The 22,491-nt window shown below is 43.0% G+C and overlaps 1 protein-coding gene across 1 annotated transcript in view; it reads right to left on the bottom strand.

Moving 5' to 3' along the window:
• The window catches only part of LOC311241439 (uncharacterized protein), a 49,182-nt gene extending 30,870 nt beyond the window's left edge, over nucleotides 1–18,312 (bottom strand). Inside the window, exon 1 of the mRNA XM_084330268.1 lies at nucleotides 18,079–18,312. Within this exon, the coding sequence (XP_084186394.1) occupies nucleotides 18,079–18,268 (190 nt within the window). The 5' untranslated portion in view covers nucleotides 18,269–18,312. The remainder of the gene's footprint in view (nucleotides 1–18,078) is intronic.
• Nucleotides 18,313–22,491: the final 4,179 nt, after the last annotated feature.

The following is a 22,491-nucleotide window of genomic DNA, read 5'->3' as shown; positions in this document are numbered from 1 at the left end:
AAAACAAATACTGATGGAGTGGAAGTCCTCCTCAGCACCTTCTTTCCAACTGTGGATGGCGGACATGACCTCTGTCATACGGATGGAGAGACTAAGGTTCCTGAGAACCGATTCACTTAAAAGGTTTTCAAAAATCTGGGACCCGTTCTTAGCCTATCTCGATGAGGTTAGAGGCGGCAGCTGATTCGCCCGTCTGATCTCACAGTCCCCCTATGAGGGACTCCAAACACAATATTTCTCAGTCATGTATGGCTGGTAACCGTGTTGTAATAGCAAATGTAAAAAATTTGTTATTATTGTTTTTTTTTCTTTAACACTTTGGCTGCCATACACTTTGGCTGCCATGGGTTAAATTCATTATCAACCGTAGGTTGCCGGCTCTATTTGTCTATAGAGAAAGTCCCCTTCTTTGCAGGGCTATAACTTTTTAAATTCTATTGCTACATTGCCATTATTAGGGCCCATTCAAAGTCCTATATGTATTGTTCATTGTGTAGCAACGTTAAACTTTTTCATTCACATATTCATAGTAAAGTATGGTCTAATGTATAAGTATGTTTTCATCTCTTTCTGCAGCTTTCTCCAGAACGTGATCTATAGCCCCAAATACATTATATTGATGATGCAATACAGTTTTATGGCAATCAGCGCGATATAAAAAATTCCAACTAGACGTACTTCTAGAAGTTACTACACGTCATCTGATGTTGACCGGATGGGCTAGGGGGCGTTTATAATTCCGTGGGCAGCGTTATACCAATCATCTAATGTGGGTCAAATGTTGATAATAGCAGTTAGTATCGAAGACGGTAACTTTACACTGTAAAACTCACCCCAGTCTCTGCGCGCCGTTGGGCGATCATCGTAGAGTAGAAATTGTATCATTATGGGATGTAGATTTACCCGGTCCATCTCCAGCTTGTATAATGGTATATACGTCCAAATCATGTTGTTTATCGAGTTATTGGCAATCGATCGCTGTGTATTGTGACGAGCTAGAATGCCGGGACCTATAGCGAGTGCCCGGAAGTAATACGGCCGTCCAGCACAACCTCTATGGCACTTCCTGTTAAGCGATTGCGCCGATCGGCCACCAGATGGCGCTCCTGAACCGCCAGAGAGCTCAGTGGGTCCTCCTGGTGGATCTCAGGCCAGCGGAGGGGAAATATGAATCCGGTCCCAGATTTTTGAAATATTGATATCAAAGACGCTGTAAAGCGTCTTCGGCAACTTGAGCATGGCCGGGAATGACGTGTTTAAGTGTTTCCCGGCACCCAAAGTGTTAATGCATTTTTTTTTACTTTCACTGTCTTGAGTGTGTCTGTATGTCATGTTGGTATACTGTTTGTCATGTTTGTACAATGTTCTGAAAAATTTAAAATAAAATATAAAAAAAAAAAAATCTGCAGTTCTTTAAATGATTTAGCATCAAATATGTTCATAGAAAATCTTGCTGAATGTGCCCCATGTGCTCTGGAGACTCACAACGATGGAACAGAGCCAGGCATATAGGCATTAGGCCTTATGGCACTAGGTAACAAATAGCAACCAAACGTATAGGCATTAGGCCTTATGGCACTAGGTAACAAATAGCAAACAAACGTATAGGCATTAGGCCTTATGGCATTAGGTAACGCATAACAACCAAATGTATAGGCATTAGGCCTTATGGCACTAGGTAACAAATAGCAACCAAACGTATAGGCATTAGGCCTTATGGCATTAGGTAACGCATAACAACCAAATGTATAGGCATTAGGCCTTGTGACATTGGTAACACATAGCAACCAGTAGGGCTGTCTTAAATACTTCGAAGCTTCGTTCGATGGCACAAGCTTCGAACATAAAAAAAAAATCGAAGTTTAAAAAAATATATACGTATATATATATTTTTTATATTATTATAATTTTTTTTTGCCTCCATTCCAATGAAACTAAAGTAAGCGGCGCCTTCCCGCCTCCATTCCAATGAAACGAAAGTAAGCGGCGCCTCGACTCCACCACTCTACAACAAGCACGTGGAGATTATCTGTGTTGAAAACAACAAGGACATGTGCAGCAGACATGTCGATGAAAAACGAAGCAATGCCGCTTGTTATTTAAGACTGTCGGACAGATTTGTGTTCATTGTGCTGTTTTTTTAAAGTGTCCCGACCCATATAAAAATATGTCTTAATAAAACGTGCTTAATTAAGTCGAATTCTGCCTTTGTCTATCAACTACATATAAATATTTATATAATTGTTTGCTCGATAGACGAAGGTTGCAACATAATTATGTAATGTCATGTCATTGGCTGTGAGAGCAGCCCCACTGCACCCAGGCAGGGCAGCCGAGTGAAACCTTGTTGGCTGCGTCACAGTCACGAAAGGGGCTACTTAATTAATTAATCCAATCCACTTTATTTATAGAGCACATTTAAAAACAACAAAGTTTACCAAGTGCTGTACAAGTCCCACAACATAAGATAATTTTTTCTTCGAAGCTTCGAATTAAAATCGAAGCTCGGCCCTGAAGCTTCGATTGCCAAAAAAAGCTTCGAAGGTCAGCCCTAGCAACCAGGCATACTAATATCTAGTACACAGATATGTAAAAAGGATTATGTACAGACAGATGTGGATAGATAATAGGTAATGCATACATAGCAACCAAGCGTATAGGCATTAGGTAGAGCCATATGAAATCCGTTTTATTATTTTCCAAATTCCATTTGATTTTTTCCCAAATTCCATTTTTTCCGTTTTAATATTTCAGAATTCTGTATTTTGCTTTTTATGCTCATTTTACCATCAGAAATAGTGTCTAATAAGTGGGAATGAATAAATGTCCACAATTGAATAAGATATAACAGTCCATTTAATGTTTCTAAGTGCTGCAAGTCAGAAATACAGTTCAATTTTACACAATATTTTTCAATTAATATTGTGACAAAATAAAAATACATATTTCAAGTGTAAACAATAGATACAGCTAGCTACTACTGACATTATCACAATGTCAGTAACCTAGCTACATCTATTATATTGTGATGAAATATACTAATGCATAATTTAGGCACCTTTAGTTTAGTTTATTTCGTTTATAAAGGACAGTGTATAATGGCAATCGTTTGCATTAAACAAATGGATGGGTGCACTAGATTTAGCAAGAAGCTATCATTTCCATCTATAGTCCTATGTACTGTAACGTTTCATAGCTATTTAAGTTTATTTAGATTATAAAGGGCAGTGTATAATGACAATCGTTTGCATTAAACAAATGGATGAGTGCACTAGATTTAGCAAGCAGCTATCATTTCCATCTATAGTCCTATGTACTGTAACATTTCATAGCTATTTAAGTTTATTTAGATTATAAAGGGCAGTGTATAATGACAATCGTTTGCATTAAACAAGTGGATGGGTGCACTAGATTTAGCAAGAAGCTATCATTTCCATCTATAGTCCTATGTACTGTAACGTTTCATAGCTATTTAAGTTTATTTAGATTATAAAGGGCAGTGTATAATGACAATCGTTTGCATTAAACAAATGGATGGGTGCACCAGATTTAGCTAGAACTTCTAGAAGCTATCATTTCCATCTATAGTCCAATAACGTGCCCACTACGCCACGTAGCCGCCCTCAATACATCCATTCATAAAGATTATTGTCCGCCATCTTGGTTTCATTCGGAAAAGACGAACGGCGAGGGGCGGCTGGGTGGCGCAGCGGACATTGCGCTCGTCACCAACGCAAGAGACACCGGGTTCGAATCCGGCTGTCGGCGTTGCCTCCAGCTTGGGCCGGCCTTCATACTAACTCAATTGGCAGAGCGAGTGGAAGTCGATGGGTGGTAATGTGGACGTTGTGGACAGCGACTCCTACAGGTCAGTTGGGGGACGCCTGCACATCAGAGACAGGAAATGGCGGGGGTAGTGTGAGCCTCCCACACGTTACACCACGCCAATGAGAGTCCGCGCTGGCAGGTGAAAAGATGTGACAGGCTGCCTCCTTGTGTATCGGAGGAGACACATGATGCAAGGCTTCTATCCTCCCTACAACTGGCCAGTGGGGGGCATATGCGAGCAACGTTCAAGACAGGGGAGAATTGGCACAGCAAAATTGGGATGGGAGAAAAATAGAAAAAGGAGAAAGTGGATTTAAAAAAAAAAGGAAAAGACGAACGGCGGATTCATTCAGGAAAAAAAAGTAATTCGGTTGTGGGCGGGTTCTGGGGTCACGTGGAGTGTGTTATACGAAATAACAACCGGCAACTTCACTGTTTCAGCCAATCAGAATCAAGAAATTTGCATGCCATTGTATAAAATAATTTTAATTAATGATATCTTGACGCTCAATCAAAAATAATAAAATGTGAGGGCGGCTGGGTGGCGCAGCGGACATTGCGCTCGTCACCAACGCAAGAGACACCGGTCTCGAATCCGGCTGTCAGCGTTGCCTCCGGCTTGGGCCGGCCGTCATACTGACTGAATTGGCAGTCATTGGGAGGAGAGGCGATGGGTGGTAATCTGTAGGGGTCACCAGTTTCATCACGATACGATATCGATTCTTTGGACAACGATACGATATTTGCCGATATCACAGTCTGCCACGATATGATACGATAGATTCAGGTGCCTGCGATCGATATGAGGCGATATTATGTGCCCATTTAACAGTCACATTTAGATCAACTAAAAAAAGGCTACAGAAATATCAATTGATGTTTTTTTTTTTGAGCTCTTCCAGACATTTAAATGAAAAACAATCTATTGTTTTTAATACAAATAGACCTTTACATATTGAGCTTTAATTAAGTCAAATGTTTTGGAACTCACAACACACAAGCTAAAACCCCTTCCTCTCCCAAACTGTTCCTACAATTGTTTTATGTTGCATGATGATCACAATCACAAATGTATTCATGTTTAAATATCAACATTATCCTCAGTAACACACACACACACAGAATGCCCCTCCCCCAGTCCCCACACACAGAAAGGGAGACTGCCCCCGCCCCGCCCCTCCTCCTTCCCCTCTCCTCTCTCCTGTTATCTCACGGTTAGCTGCTTAGCTTAGTTAGCTTAAGCAGCCAACGTAACGTTAATTTAGATCTGCCCAAGCGACGAGGGCATAAAGGAATGGCGACGATGCAAACCCGTTGCGGGGGAAAAACTGCAGACTTATATCGGGTCGCAAAATAGACTCTCTGTAGCGCTGTTCTGCTGTTCTACACGGAGTTTCACAATACTGGGCGCGGGCGGATATGACTCGCGGGATTTTCAAAATAAGAGTATCGCAATATGAATCAATCTTTTTACGTTGCATCGATCCTATTTGATTATTGATAATAGATCGATATATCGATCTGGATCGATGTATTGTCCCACCCCTAGTAATCTGGTTGTTGTAAACAGCGACCTCTACAGGTCGGTCAGGGTGCCTGCACAGCAAAGACAGGAGATGGTGGGGGCAGTGTGAGCCTCCCACACGTAGGGCTGGGCGATATAACGATAACGATAAATATCGCGATATATTTTAATAATCGATATCGAATATCGAAATTAAAAAAAAATCGAAAAATCGTTTTTTTTTTTTTTTACCTGCAACAGGGCAGTTTTAAAACCAGAGACGGTGGACAGACTTGTCTTTCTTGCCTGCAACTTAAAGTAATGGCTTTGCTTGTCCAAATGACAATACTGACCAAATTCAGATTTCTTTTTCTCTTGTCCATTTATTTTGTTTGCTTTCTAATTTAAAATACAGTTGAAACCGTCTGTACACAGTAGGCTATGTGTGCTAGCAGAACTAGTCTCCAGTCACGAGTCACGGTGCACATGTGCGGTGGTTTGTCCACCAAAAAAGCGCCAAAAGATCGAAAATAAACTAGCAGAGCCAGAACTGTTCAACTCCTCTGGAGCCACAGCCAGCAGAGAAGCCGGTTTACTTTAGCTTTTTAGGGATGTAACACTAAAGATGGCGGCAATGACAAAGAATTGCTGCAAAATAAACATACATCTGTTGTTAAAAAAATAATTTTTTTTTTTTTTTTTTTTTTTTATATAATTTTTTTTATACTTATAACAATTCGATAATTATCGATATCGAGAAATAAAATAAAATTATCATATCGTTATCGCGATATGATTTTTTTCCATATCGCCCAGCCCTACGTTACACCTCGCCAATGAGAGTCTGCGCTGGCAGGTGAAAAGAAGTCACTGGCTGCTTCCACATGTATCGGAGGGGACATGTGATGGGCTTCTATTCTCTCTACGACCGGCCAGTGGGGGGCACATGCAAGCAACGATCAGGACGGGAGAGAGAATTGGCACGAGAGGAAATTGGGATGGGAGAAAAATCACAAAAGGGAGAAAAAGTAGGTAAAAAAAAAAAAGATTGATACAGCTGCTGAGCTATATAGCTCCATTTGTTATTGTGTTATCTCTCCACTCTATATATTATATACATATGTAAATCAATATCTTCCTTTTGAATAAAATAGGCTTCAGGATCGTTAGCCTAATTCATGCCTATAGCAAATGTACATACACACAGATAGAGTTGTTCCGATACCGAAACCAGTATCGGAAATGTCTCCGATACAGCCTGAAATGCTGGTATCGGCGAGTAAGTGTCAAATCTATGCTCCGATCCTATATGACGTAATTTATAGGGATGCACCGAAATTTCGGCACAGAAAGTTTTCGGCCGAAAATGGCAAAAAATGGCCTTTAGACTTTTGGCCGAAAGAGTTTTTTCACCGAAAATATATCACCGAAACAGCGCTGTCGGGAGTCGCGCTGTTTCTATGTAAACTGCGCGCAACGCGTCCAATAAATGCGTCTTTAACATGCTTTATATCCTTATTTACTATATGCCGCGGTTAATCACTGAGTGATCTAATATGCATATTATTCACGTGTTGTTGTGATGATGTCGCGCTGTCGGGAGTCGCGCTGTTTCTATGTAAACTGCACGCAACACGTCCAATAAATGCGTCTTTAACATGCTTTATATCCTTATTTACTATATGCAGCGGTTAATCACTGAGTGATCTAATATGCATATTATTCAGAGCGAGAGGGGGGGGATTGTGTTTCTCACATTGACGCTGTCTGTCTGTCGCGCGTCTACTGTGCCGAGTCAAGCGAGCACATTCAGCTGGGGACTAGAAAGGTGCGCTCACTCAGTAGAGCACAGATGTCCGCTGTGCAGCCAGAGAAAAGATGGAATTAATGTACTGTATCCATTCAGAAGTGCTGAATAAATGTTTTATGGACCCATAATAGTGATTATTTATTATTTAAGTAAAGTTTCTCTCTCGCTCTCTCTACATTCAATGATTTAAAGTAGCCAAACGTTACAGACAGTATAAATACTAGGGCTGACCTTCGAATTTTTTTTGGCAATCGAAGCTTCGGGGCCGAGCTTCGATTTTAATTCGAAGCTTCAAATTATAATTTTTTTTTTTTATAAATATATATATATATTTTTTTTATATCTTATGTTGTGGGACTTGTACAGCACTTTGGTAAACTTAGTTGTTTTTAAATGTGCTCTATAAATAAAGTGGATTGGATTAATTAATTAAGTAGCCCCTTTCGTGACTGTGACGCAGCCAACACAGTGTGATTTAATTCAAGGTGGATCGCTATTGTCGTTTGAACAACTTCAGATTTCATGGGAACTACCAATCCCCCAAATCAAGAATGTTTAAGATGAATGAAGTAAGATTTTGATTATTTGAAATATGGCCTGTGTAGACTAAACTATGCACAGAATTATGTCAGTCTACAAGGTCCGGATTTTACATGGTCTGGCAATGTAGACCTTGTAGACTCCACTACAGACCAATTATCAGTGAATGTTCATGCATTTTTAAGAAGGGCTACTTCCACAAAAAAACAAAGAACTCACCAAAACATCTCAGTAGCACCTTATCTAAATGTTCTATTTCATATATGGAGATTCATATTTATTTATTGCATTTACATTTAGTCATTTAGCTGACGCTTTTATCCAAAGCGACTTACAAGTTCTGTACGACAGGTCATCAGGAAGGATACAACTCTATCAGCTGAGTAACAATATTCATCAAAGTGTTGCGTGTTACAGTGTAGGTTAGTTTATTAGGACAAGTGCATGCAGGGGAGGAAACTAACTTTTTGGCTTACCAGCCAACTGGCGAGTATCTGATTTTTTTTACCAGCCAAACAGATTTTTTACCAGACAAAAAAAATCGCTAATTGTGATAATTACTTCTTTGTATGTCTTCGTCTAAATTGATTTTCAATCATAGTAAAATAATCACACCGTGTCTCTACTCTTTAAAATATTTATTAGCATAAAACATTAATCTCTACTCTTCACAATATTAGCATAAAACATATTAACATGAAAGAGGTATCTATTCTGGACTGGGTTGGGCTGAACTGGGCAGTGAAAGATGCTGGGTTGGACTGGGTTGGGCAGTGAAAGAAAAAAACCGAAGTATGTTGTGAAGTGTATAGATAGATGTGAAATGTATAGATGTAGCAGTAGTCTATCTGTATGTCATATGTTATGATGAATTGAAAATGGGGGACCCTGATGTAAACAAGACGAAAGTCTTTCTCTGGGCTGCATCCCCTTAACAATTGTGTGTATTGAGCCGTACTGTATTGTACCCATTCTGCAATCTGTTAATAAAGTTTTCAATCAATCAAGTTAACTTTGAACCTCGGTTGTCAAGCCTCGTCAATGTTGTGTAATGCATCTGGGTAGGCACACTTTGCCTTTAAGACAGCACGGTGGTCTTACGACAGTGCTGTGAAGTACCGTCAAGTGTTGTGGTAACGTCAGTTGGGTTGGTGTGCTGTTGTGCACAGTGCACTGGTTGAGCTTAGCCAGCCCCTTTCGTGACTGCGATGTGCAAGCCAGGGGCTTTTGAGCATGAAATAAAATGTCTAACCTTACGTCGTAGTCCGGTGCTTTTTTGGAAACATTATAGTCATAACAGATACACCTAGCTGGCTGCTTTGAGCACACGGGGCTAACGTTAGCTAGCAAGCAGCTATCGCTAAAACGCTAACTAGAAGCTAACCACTGTATACAGTTCCAGTAGACTAACATTACACCTCTGTGATTTAAATGTGTCCTTAGTAACTTATACTCGGGAACTGCTCCCGCCTACCTCCGGTCAATGGTCTCCAACTACACACCCTCAAGACCCCTACGCTCTGCATCTTCTGGCCGCCTCAGACCTACTCCTATCCAAGCTCCGGGAGGGTCATCAAAGAGAAGTCGCCTATTCTCAATCCTTGCCCCACAATGGTGGAATGAACTACCCACCCCAGTTAGGACAGCCGAAACACGTCCAATCTTTCGCCGTCGACTAAAGACGCACTTCTTCAACCATTATCTGAATTAAAAAAAGAAAAGAAAAAAAAAATATTATCTAACCCTAACTAACCATACTGTCATGCACTTGTCCTAATAAACTAACCTACACTGTAGCACTCAACACTTTGATGAACATTGTTACTCAGCTGATAGAGTTGTGCCCTTCCTGATGGCTTGTCGTACAGAACTTGTAAGTCGCTTTGGATAAAAGCGTCAGCTAAATGACTAAATGTAAATGTAAATGTACTCGAGGGTTGTGCTAGGGTTGGATGCAGTTCCCCGTTGGTCAGTCTGTCTGTTTTCCATCTTCTGCTGTGTTTAACGTTATCCGTTTGAGAGTGCTCCTGATGGCTAGCCTAGTAACGCAGGACTTTTATCATTATATGTCCGCGGGTTGGCCAGTACTGCGCGAACTTTTATTAAACATTATATGTCCGCGGGTGGTCTTGTGCAGTGCTCTCGTGGCACTGTCAACTAGAGCTGCCGCGATTACAGCATTACCGCGGTATCGCTGTTACATCACGGCCACCGCAGAGTAGGCTGAATACTGCATCACCGCTGTTTTTTATAATAATAATAATGAAGTACCCTCCTCTGAGTCCTCTCGTTGGGCTTGCGGCTCTGCAGATATACCCTACTTCTCTATCGAGGTTCCAAGCGACCCTATTGGGTACCAGAAAAGTCACGTGAAACATTGCAGACCACTGATTGGTCAGAAGAGAGACGCGTCACACGTTGGGAGCGTCCTGCAGTTTTTTACATCCTGAATGTCAGCCATTGATCAGAGCTCATCACAATACGGCTAATAACGTTAGCTTTAACTCCCCGCCGGAGTGGACTACCATCGCTCCTCAGGAGTACTAAACGAGACATAATGATTTTACTGTCTGCAACGAATGTTATAATAAAAGCCCTTCGTTCTATACACTTGTCTGATTGAAAACTTTATTAACAGACCGCAGAATGGGACAACTCAGCACGCTCTGAGCAAAGAAAGGAACTGAGATGGTCCGGTAAATACGCTGATGTTATTGAACGTATAACTATATAATGGTAATGCCACAAAACGAATGCCTTTATTATAAAGTAGTAACTTTATAGTAATAATAATAAGGAAGGGTCGGGGGGGTAACCACCCCTGCCCGCGACACCGAGTGAACGGCGCACGACCAGAGGGGAAACTTGGAATCCGTGTTTCACTTTCAATAACTAATGCGTGCTTGCCGAATCCCAAACAATATTCATGCTGCAAAGTCATCCTCTAAAGATCGACATTTAGACTAGAGGCAGGCTATATGCTATAAAAAGTAGACTACTACTAAAAAAAAAATGCATTCAAACTTTTTTTTTTTTTTGTTGTGTGCGTGCGGTAATAACCGCGCGGTAGGAAATATTTTGCAAATCCGTGCGGTAAGGAAAACATCAATACCGCGGCAGCTCTACTGTCAACTAAAGCGAGCACTCAGAAGACGCGCACCGTTTGCCAGTGCAGTGATTGCAGAATGTTTTTTTTTTTGTATACTCGCCAGACTGGCGAGTGGTCTTCATGAATCACTCGCCAAACGTAAAGAATACTCGCATTTGGCGAGTAAAGTGGCCTAATTTCCTCCCCTGCTTGGGAGGATTCAGTGGAGGAGGGATATGCAAGGGGAAAATGAGAATAGCAGCAGAAACTGAACAGTGAGGATGGAAAGACAGGGTTTGTCAGGTGGAAGTAGGATGCAGAAGATTTATAGCATGATCAACTTGATCATTATTGGGAGAGTTGGGGATTTGTGGGCGGAGTTTGCGAAAAGCGGTGAATGAGATGTCAGAAGAAGCATTGAAAGGCAGTCAGTGAATTTGGTTGAGGAGAAATAATGTCAGCTGGGGGCCAAAGTAAACTAAGGCTAAGACTGAGTATTCATTTTCTTCTGTTGTTGCCGTTTCATGTGTGACATTGGTATCAGGAATTGTTTTATTTTTTACATATTGATAACGTAGGTTAAGAGGGAGGCTGCAATTTGAAACTGGCCCCTGGAAATGTCCAAACCCAACCCCCTCCAATGTACAGTTTCCCCCGCCCCCACCTACCCAACCACCTCCAATGTACAGTCAGTCACCCCCCACCTACCCAACCTCCTCCAATATAGTTTATTCCCCCTCAAATGCATATACTCTCAAATGTATATAATGTATACTCTTTTTAGAAACTCTGTCTATTAATCAGTGTCCAACACCAGGGTCTATACGACAGGCGTTGAACTCTTAAACAGTACTGTATATTTGTATATCTTGTATGTCATAAATGTCTGGATGTAACAGTACTGTATATCTGTATGTCATACATGTTATGATGAATTGAAAATGGGGGACCCTGATGTAAACAAGACGAAAGTCTTTCTCTGGTCTGCATCCCCTTAACAATTGTGTGTATTGAGCTGTACTGTATTGTATTGTACCCATTCTGCAATCTGTTAATAAAATGTTCAATCAATCAATCAATATCATGGGAAAGGTGTGACGCCTAGTTCTGCGCCTATTTCCGGGTCTAACAGCCTGCAAACTACCTAACGCCTAGTTGATCACTGGTTAAGCTTAGGCGACTCTTTCGAAGTTGGTTAAGGTTAGAGTTTGGAATCAGGGCTGGTGTTCTATCGCCCTGCTCTAAGACAAACTCTAACCTTAACCAACTTCGAAAGAGTGCCTAAACTTAACCGGTGGCAGAACTAGGCGTCACACGATTGGCGCACATGTCACATGACCAGAAACGTCAGTGGCCAATCAGATCGCGCAAACCGAACACGGAAGTACAACCCGATTAGGGAAAGTATTCACGAGTCTGGGACGCAGGGTACAAAATAGTCACACGCCCACCGCCACAGGCTTGTAGATATAATGTTTGGCCGTCATAAATTAAGGCCTGGGCGCCATCTGGCGGCCAACTAAATCCACTGCATGATGCAGGGAGTAGTCCAGCTGAGCGGGAGAAATGTCGTGGGAGCGGGTGGAAGTTGCCCAATCTGGAACAATCTCCGGGGCTGCAGCTGGACCCTATTGGATGCGGGCGTGGTGAGTTGAAACGAAAGTGAAACTGTGTGTGTGTGTGTGAGATGCGCTCTGCTCACGAGATCAAGTTTGTAACATGAGACGCACATGAGATCTGTCTTCATCCGTTCTTTAGCCTACTACAAAAAAAACCTGCAATCGCGTTTTTGATTGTGCTCTGATATTTAATTTTGCATTTGATTTGACCAAATATGTGGAGGCATATTCCCGGAGTAGCTCCCCCGGGTCCCCCCTCAAAATTAAGAAAAACAGGCGACAACATTAACGTTGACGAGTCAGTTGCTACCACCAGCACCACCGATAACACTGCACCTGCTACTAGCGTCGGTGTAGTTAGGAAATTTTACCAGAAATGGTACACATCTGATTCCGGGAAACCACGAGAATGGCTTAAATTTGAGGGGGGGGGGGGGGGGTAAAGTTTTGTATACCATGTCGTGCCAAAGCAACGGATAAAAGAAAACGAAATTAATTTGTCATCGGGACGTCGGTGATGAAACTGGAAGCCATCAAAAGCCACGAGACGTCACGCTGTCACAGGGACTGCTCTGTTGTATACAAAGCACAGTCTACTCCGCTCCTGGCTGCTCCGACTGTTGACCAAGCTGTCAGAGTCGACTCTGGCAAAAATGCGGATACTATTCCGTAACGCCCACGCTATAGCGAAAAAATCAAGACCATACAGGGACTTGGATGTGCGAGTAAGTTTATTGTGTTTTTTTTATAACGTTAGTCCAGCATGTTCATATAGGTGTGTCGGCTTTCACTTTCAGCTAATTATGGTTGTAAAGCCTACCCAGTGGAATTGTTTACATAACAATGCATGATATTATATATTATTATATTATTATTCCATACAAGGCTGGATGCATTACAGACTCCGCTAACATCCCTTGTTGCCTTGTAGGTGGCAAGTATGGATTTGTTTATCTTGTTTGAAGTTGTTTTAATATGTTCTTTAATTCTTTTGCTTCCATATTGTAAATAAATTCGCAATAAATTATTTGCATTTAAAACTATTAACGCTGACTCATTCCTTCAGTCCACTCAAAATTAGGCTAATATTCCTTATGTTGTTTATGATATTAATTGAAAATAGCATACGAGAGTATTATATAGTAATAATAACACATGGCGATATACTAAAAAGCTATTTATAATTTTTGGCTTGTAAAAAATCTGGATGGCTGGTAGTTTTTAAAATCTACCAGCCAAATGGCTGGTAAGTCAAAAAGTTAAGTTTGTTCCCTGCTGGGACGCATTATTTTTAAACCTAGCCGCATTTTGCGGAGACGCTCTCTGATTGGCCGACGCCTGTTTCTACACTGGTTAAGCTTAGGCACTCTTTCGAAGTTGGTTAAGGTTAGAGTTTGTCTTAAAGCAGGGCGATAGAACACCAGCCCTGATTCCAAACTCTAACCTTAACGAACTTCGAAAGAGTCGCCTAAGCTTAACCAGTGATAAACTAGGCGTTAGGTAGTTTGCTGCTGTTAGACCCGGAAATGGGCAAAGACACAGCTCGTCACACGATTGGGCAAACATGTCAGTGGCCAATCAGAGAGTGTCTCCGCAAAATGCGGCTAAGTTTAAAAATAACGCACGCGGGACGCCTCTATACTTTAGGCAACTGGCTTGTCCTTCCGCTTTCCCGTTTTGCGCTCTGATTGGCCAAGCACGTTTCTGGTCATGTGACGTGTGCGCCAATCATGGGACGGCAAGTTTTTGCACGGTTAAGCTTAGGCACTCTTTCGAAGTTGGTTAAGGTTAGAGACTAGTTTGTCTTAGAGCATAGCGATAGAACGCCAGGTAGTTTGCAGGCTGTTCGACGCGGAAATGGGCAAAGACACAGCTTGTCACACTATTGGGCGCACATGTGCACATGACCAGAAATGTGCGTGGCCAATCAGAGAGCAAAACGGGAACACGGAAGGACAAGCCAGTTGCCTAAGGCCCTAAAAAAGCATAGACCACCGTAACACTTCCGGGATTCTGAAATCAAGGAGGAGATTGCGGGGGTCAAATGAATGAATGTGGACGAGAGCCGTGATGTAAGTGGTTGCCGATACGGCTGTGGGGGTGCTAGAGACATGATCGAATAGACGTTTATGCGCCTCGCTCTCCTGAACACGGCGTGACCCATAACTAATCGATCAGAACTAAATCGGCAGAGAAAAAGCCCATTTTAAAGCACCTATTCCGCATGGACATGCGCAGAGTGCCCATGGAGTCTGGACGACGCGAGATGACGCTCGAATGAATGTGGACTGTTCTATCAGAGGGGGGAGCTTCGATGGTCATGTAAGTGGCTTCAGACCGCTGCACTTAAATATAAACATTAGTCTACCTGGAGACTCAATGAGGTAATTGTAGATGTCGCCATAAGACGCGTCTGGCCATTTAGTGGGATAATTTTTTCATTATCCTGTTCGGCTGAAAGGACACTGACCACCGAAGCTGGTCTCTGACAAGAACAAGTTACAGGTTGAAAAAACCCTCAGCTCGGAACTAGGCAAAATCTGCATATGGCTATCATTACACATGGGCAAAACAGAGTCCATTCTCTTCGGTTCAAATAACAAACTCAGCCAAACAGACGGCTTGGCTTCTCAGTTACAGTGGGTGACAATATTGTCACAAGGAAAGATGAAATTACCTACCTGGGTTCCATCCTAGAGGCTAATCTTTCCTGTGACAAAATGACATCCAATGTAATAAAAAAAGGCAATCAACGAACTCGATTCTTGTACCGGATCTCCTCCCTGGTAAACAAGAATACCCTGAAGACTCTGGCAGGAGCACTCATTCAAGGGTACTACGACTATGCTTGCACCTCATGGTACCAAAGCACCTCAAAGGCAGGGGAGGAAACTAACTTTTTGGCTTACCAGCCAACTGGCGAGTATCTGATTTTTTTTACCAGACAAACTGATTTTTTACCAGCCAAAAAAAATCGTTAATTGTGATAATTACTTCTTTGTATGTCTTCGTCTAAATTGATTTTCAATCATAGTAATAATCACACCGTGTCTCTACTCATTAATGTTTTATGCTAATAAATATTTTAAAAACAATCTCTACTCTTCACAATATTAGCATAACACATATTAACATGAAAGAGGGATCTATTCTGGACTGGGTTGGGCTGAACTGGGCAGTGAAAGATGCTGGGTTGGACTGGGTTGGGCAGTGAAAGAAAAAAACCGAAGTATGTTGTGAAGTGTATAGATAGATAGATGTGAAATGTATAGATGTAGCAGTACTGTCTATCTGTATGTCATATGTTATGATGAATTGAAAATGGGGGACCCTGATGTAAACAAGACGAAAGTCTTTCTCTGGTCTGCATCCCCTTAACAATTGTGTGTATTGAGCCGTACTGTATTGTACCCATTCTGCAATCTGTTAATAAAGTTTTCAATCAGTCAATCAAGTTAACTTTGAACCTCGGTTGTCAAGCCACGTCAATGTTGTGTATACATCCGAGTGTTCACTGTGCCTTTAAGACGGCACGGTGGCCTTACGACAGTGCTGTGAAGTAGTCCGGTGCGCAATAGACTAACATACACCTCTGTAATTTAAATGTGTCCTTGCCTTGGACTCGAGAGTTGTACTAGGGTTGGATGCAGTTCCCCGTTGCTCAGTCTGTCTGTTTTCCATCGTCTGTGTTTAACGTTATCCGTTTGCGAGTGCTTCCTTGACTGATGGCCAGTACCACGGGACTTTTATTCAACATTCTATATTTCCGCGGGTTGGCCAGTACTGCAGGAACTTTTATTAAACATTATATATGTCCGCGGGTTGGCCAGTACTGCGGGAACTTTTATTAAACATTATATATGACCGCGGGTTGGCCAGTACTGCGGGAACTTTTATTAAACATTATATATGTCCGCGGGTTGGCCAGTACTGCGGGAACTTTTATTAAACATTATATATGTCCGCGGGTCTTGTGCAGTGCTCTCGTGGCACTGTCAACTCGCCAGACTGGCGAGTGGTCTTCATGAATCACTCGCCAAACGTAAAAAATACTCGCATTTGGCGAGTAAAGTGGCCTAATTTCCTCCCCTGCTCAAAGGCACTAAAAACCAAATTACAAACATCTCAAAACAAACTAGTCAGACTACTGCTTGACCTGACTCCTAGAACCCACCTCACCCCTGCACACTTTGCCAACCTAGGATGGCTTAGAGTAGACAACAGAGTACAGCAACTTGCAATGGGCCTGGTCTACAAGATACACTACACGACCAAGGTACCCATGTACATGTCAAAATACTTCCCAAAGGTCAGTGAATACCATGATCACAACACCAGAGGGAGCTCCACAAATCATGTAAAACCCAGATTCGGCTCAAACAAGGGACTAAACACGTTTCGCAATTATGCCACAACAATGTGGAACGCCCTACCCAAAGCTGTAAAGTAATGTAAATCACTACCCACCTTCAAAAACCCTCTCAAAGAACACCTACGGGAGACTGCAATTCAAAACTGGCCCCTACAAATGTCCTAACCCAGTTGTACAATAAAGACCAAGCATGGCTTTGTCAGTATTCCAATGTACAGCCCCACCCAACCCCACCCCACCTACCCAACCTCCTCCAATGTACAGTTTCCATGTCAAATGTATGTCAGTATTCCAATGTACAGTGTCCCCTACCCAACCCCCCCCCACCTCCAATGTACAGCCCCACCCCACCTACCCAACCTCCCCCAATGCACAGTTTCTATGTCAAATGTATATACTCTTCTTCTGGATTTTTTTAGTATCACAAACAGTACTGTATTTGAAAATCTGGTATGTCATAAATGTATAGATGTAGCAGTACTGTCTATCTGTATGTCATGTGTGTCATATGATGAATTGAAAATGGGGGACCCTGATGGAAACAAGACGAAAGTCTTTCTCAGGTCTGCATCCTCTTAACAATTGTATGTATTGAGCTGTACTGTACTGTACCCATTCTGCAATCTGTTAATAAACTTTTCAATCAATCAATTCAATCAGCTACCCCCTCTGATAGAACAGTCCACATTCATTCGAGCGTCATCTCGCGTCGTCCAGACTCCATGGGCACTCTGCGCATGTCCATGCGGAATAGGTGCTTTAAAATGGGCTTTTTCTCTGCCGATTTAGTTCTGATCGATTAGTTATGGGTCACGCCGTGTTCAGGAGAGCGAGGCGCATAAACGTCTATTCGATCATGTCTCTAGCACCCCCACAGCCGTATCGGCAACCACTTACATCACGGCTCTCATCCACATTCATTCATTTGACCCCCCCGCAATCTCCTCCCTGATTTCAATGTAACGCGGAAGTGTAGTGGTCTATAGCTAACTAACTGTTGAGCAGCACACACACGTGACCTTTTTATTTGACCACTATGAGCAGCATAGAAGTGTTTGGTAAGCGGATTGGGGTTTTATTATATTACCATTAAATTTGCACTCTGGTTAGATTCGTTGTAGCTACTGTACTTGTGCTGTATGGTGACAATACATTTTAATCTAATGTCGAGCAAAAGATGAGCTACGTTGCTAACAAACTGTAATTGTAGGTAATGTATGGCCCTGGCTGGGTTGTTTGGCATCACACTCCCGATTCACAGGCTGTAATATCTACAAAAGAAGTGTAATAAAACTAAAATACATGTAAATGACTAACCTGTTCCGCCAGACTGCAGCATGTTCAGTGGTCTCCGTTCGACAGCAGTCTGCAGTTTGTGCTCCTTGGGGGAAACGTCCCTGTTGAATCCTAACGTGGTTCTTTCTGCAGAAGTTAAAATGAGCTCTACAGCCGCGGATAGTCGCTCTGTGACAAGTGTCCTCAATAACGTGAGCCGAGTTTTAGACATGATCAGTTCATGTATATATCACACCGACGCCGTATTGACATGAATGATTGTTGACTGTAGTTAGCCACACGGTTCCTTTGCTTGAACTCGTCCAGCCTCTTTGCTGTCGAATCAACGAGAGCCAAGTCAAAGATGGTCTCTGGCCACGTGCTGGTCTGTGTGTCGAAAGAGCCGCTCTCGCCGCCTGCTGGACTGGAGTAAAACACGAACCGTTTAGATGACCAAGTAAATAAAAGCACCAACATGGATACAGAAAATGTTGTGCATTCAGTAGTAATTCAAAAACTTTTTTTTAACAGGACAATACAGTATCAGTAAAAAAAAAAAACATACACATAGGAAAATAAAGACAAATCAACCCATAAAAGAAAAAAGAAACACAAACATGCCAGGAGTCAAGATAAAACGAAAATAGATTATATGAAAACATTAAATTGGGAGCATAGTTCCACAGTTCATAGCTTTTTAGTTTGTTGTTGAAGTTATTGTATTATTAATGTTTGGCTCAATTTCTTTCTTTAAAACCTGAAAATTAGGTTTTACTTTACATAAATTAGGTTTAAAGATCCAAAAAACAGTACTGATTACAGTTGATTGATTGAAAACTTAACATATTGCATACATAATTAACATATTGCAGAATGGGTACAATACAGTACGGCTCAATACACACAATTGTTAAGGGGATGCAGACCAGAGAAAGACTTTCGTCCTGTTTACATCAGGGTCCCCCATTTTCAATTCATCATGACATTTATGACATACACGACATACAGATATACAGTACTGTTACGTCTATACATTTATGACATACCAGATTTACAGATACAGTACTGTTTGTGATACAAAAAGAGTAAAGAGAGTATATACATTTGACGTAGAAACTGTACATTGGAGGAGGTTGGGTAGGTGGGGGGGGGGGGGGGGGACTGTACATTGGAGGTGGTTGGGTGGGTGGGGTGGGTTGGGTAGGTGGGGTGGGGTGGGGGAAACTGTACAAGCAAAACTGTAGATTGGAATATTGACGAAACCTTACTTGGTTCCAAGAAGAGGGTCTTGTGTATTCCTGGGTTACTTAGGACATTTACTGTACATTGGAGGGGGTTGGGTTAGGACATTTACAGGGGCCAGTTTCGAATTGCAGTCTCCCGTAGGTGCTCTTTGAGAGTGGTTTTGAAAGTGGGTAGTGATTCACATTCCTTTACAGCTTTGGGTAGGGCGTTCCACATTGATGTGGCATAATTGCGAAACGTGTTTAGTCCCTTGTTTGAGCCGAATCTGGGTTTCACATGATTTGTGGAGCTCCCTCGGATGTTGTGGTCGTGGTATTCACTGACCTTTGGGAAGTATTTTGACATGTACATGGGTACCTTACTCATGTAGTGTATCTTGTAGACCAGGCCCATTGCAAGTTGCTGTACTCTGTCTTCTACTCTAAGCCATCCTAGGTAGTCAAAGTGGGCAGGGGTGAGGTGGGTTCTAGGAGTCAGGTCAAGTAGTAGTCTGACCAGTTTGTTTTGTGATGTTTGTAATTTAGTTTTTAGCGCCTTTGATGTGCTTTGGTACCATGAGGTGCAAGCATAGTCGTAGTACCCTTGAATGAGTGCTCCTGCCAGTCTTCAGGGTATTCTTGTTTACCAGTGAGGAGATCCGGTACAAGAATCGAGTTCGTTGGTTGACTTTTTTTATTACATTGGATGCCATTTTGTCACAGGAAAGATTTGCCTCTAGGATGGAACCCAGGTAGGTAATTTCATCTTTCCTTGTGACAATATTGTCACCCACTGTAACTGAGAAGCTGTCGGTCTTGCTGAGTTTGTTATTTGAACCCAAGAGAATGGACTCTGTTTTGCCCATGTGTAATGATAGTTTGTTATCAGCAAGCCAGGTGCAGATTCTGCCGAGTTCTGAGCTGAGGGTTTTTTCAACCTGTAACTTGTTCTTGTCAGAGACCAGCAGGGCTGAGTCGTCCGCAAACAGGAACAAGTTACAGTCACAAGCTGACGACATGACATTTGCATAAATTACGAACAGTAGCGGTCCTAGTATGCTTCCTTGTGGAACACCACAGCTCATTGTGAGGGGGGGGGGGGGGGATAGGGTACTGTTTACCTCCACCACCTGTTCTCTCCCCTCCAGGTAGGATTGCATCCAGCTCACTGATAGACTATCAAAACCAATTGCTTTTAGCTTGTCAATCAGAATGGTGTGATTGACAGTGTCGAAGGCCTTTTGTAGGTCCAGCATGACCATGCCGCACTGCCGCAGTATTTGCCCGCGTCCACCTCTTGTTTGATGTGGTCGTTTAAATAGAGAAGGCATGTGTCAGTGGAGTGGGATGTTCTGAAGCCAGATTTGAATTTGTAGATTAGATTTCTTTCCGCTGTTATGGTATGTGTTGAAAGATAGCCAGCTACACATAACGTTAGGGATTAAACTGTTGGCTATCTAATGTAACGATAGGGCTGAGAGGGTAGTTTAACTCTTGAGTAAGCTCCATGTAATAACCGGATCCAGCTTTAACCGGATGTTAATTCGCTGGCCACTGGGTTGAACAAACGATTCCATGATGTTATTATCTGTTATGCAGATAGATAGGACAGTCAATTAGCGTGAATATTAAAGGCAACCAACTTGTGTTCGGCTTTTCTCTGATTGGCCCCGCCCCCACGCGCAGGCAAGCGCAGCCGTCCCACGTCCCAAATGAAATCCAATGAGCAAGCGCGGCAGCGCGGGCAACCAACTTGTGTTGTGTTGGGCTGCTGTTCCAACGCACTTGTGTTGGGCTGCGGTAGCAGTGGAGCGCTGCTGACTGATTATTATGTTTCGCGTTTTTAACAACCAACGGTAGATTCACTCGTCACTGTACATGTATAAACAAAGCCCATACAGTTATGAAATGCGCTGAACTAGAAAATACATCTGGTAGTTCGTTTATGACTATAAACACTGTTAGGACTATATGGTCTGACTCTTAATAATAAACACTGTTACAGTGTTACTTAGGACTATCTCGATTCACGCGTCACTACTGTAACTAGAAACTCTGGGTGTCACTGTACATCAGTGTGGAACTGTAAGCTGTAACGTTATTTCGCGTTTTTAACGTCAGCGGTGTGAGGTTTTGCCCGCTGCTCACCACCTTTTCTCTGTTTCTTTAAAGCCTACTGTTAGAAATTCCCTTCTCACTCACTCTCTCTAGCCCCCACCCTCTCGTTCTTTACTCTCGTTTACTCTCAGTGGCCACACCTGGACTATTATCAATTACCTCTCGCACCTGTGGTGGCAGGCTAATTAGTTCCCCTGTGGGCTTTAAATACCAGGGCTCTTCCCCTCGTTTCGGCGTGGGGTCGTGTTGTATTCATGCTGAGTCATATTCTCTAACATCTAGACTCTTTCGGGAGATCCTCTGGTCTACCAATGCTGTAAGATGGATCTCTCCAGCCTTGAGATGTTTGCTCCAGCCTTCGTCTGCTGTCGCCGTAGCCTGTGGAGGAGACTGTTCTGCGCTCCCTGTAACTTCCACGGGAGGCACCCCAGCGCTCCACTGCAGACCCCAGCGCAGCTGTTCGTCCTGACGCACATCTAGACCAACGCGCATCTCCCGGACCCTCGGGCTTGGCACGCTCTCCAGTCACCAGCGCGCAACGCGCATCTTCAAGGGCTTTGGCCACCTGTCGCCGTTTGCCTGGAGGGAGACATTGTACTGCGCTCTCTAATTCTCTACGGGAGGTATTCCAGTGTTCCACTCCAGACCAGCGCGCCAGATGCGCTCAAGCCTTCGCCACCTGCCGCCGTTTGCCTGGAGGGAGACACTGTACTGCGCTCTCTAATCCTCTACGGGAGGTATTCCAGTGTTCCACTTCAGACCTTCGAGCTTGGCACGCTCCTCCGTACCAGCGCACAGACGCGCATCTTCCAGACCTTCGAGCTTGGCACGCTCCTCCGTACCAGCGCACTGACGCGCATCTTCCAGACCTTCGAGCTTGGCACGCTCCTCCGTACCAGCGCACTGACGCGCATCTTCCAGACCTTCGAGCTTGGCACGCTCCTCCGTACCAGCGCACAGACGCGCATCTTCCAGACCTTCGAGCTTGGCACGCTCTCCAGACCTCAGCGCGCCGACGCGCATCTTCCAGACCTTCGTGCTTGGCACACTCCTCCTCGCAGACGCACCCCGAGGCGTCTCTCTGTTCCGACGCGCACACCAAGGTGTGGCGCGC

Source organism: Notolepis coatsorum (assembly GCF_963971535.1).
Source record: "Notolepis coatsorum genome assembly, chromosome: 15".
NCBI lineage: Eukaryota > Metazoa > Chordata > Actinopteri > Aulopiformes > Paralepididae > Notolepis > Notolepis coatsorum.
Note: the sequence above shows the minus strand (reverse complement) of the source record. Positions and strands in the feature narration are given on the sequence as shown.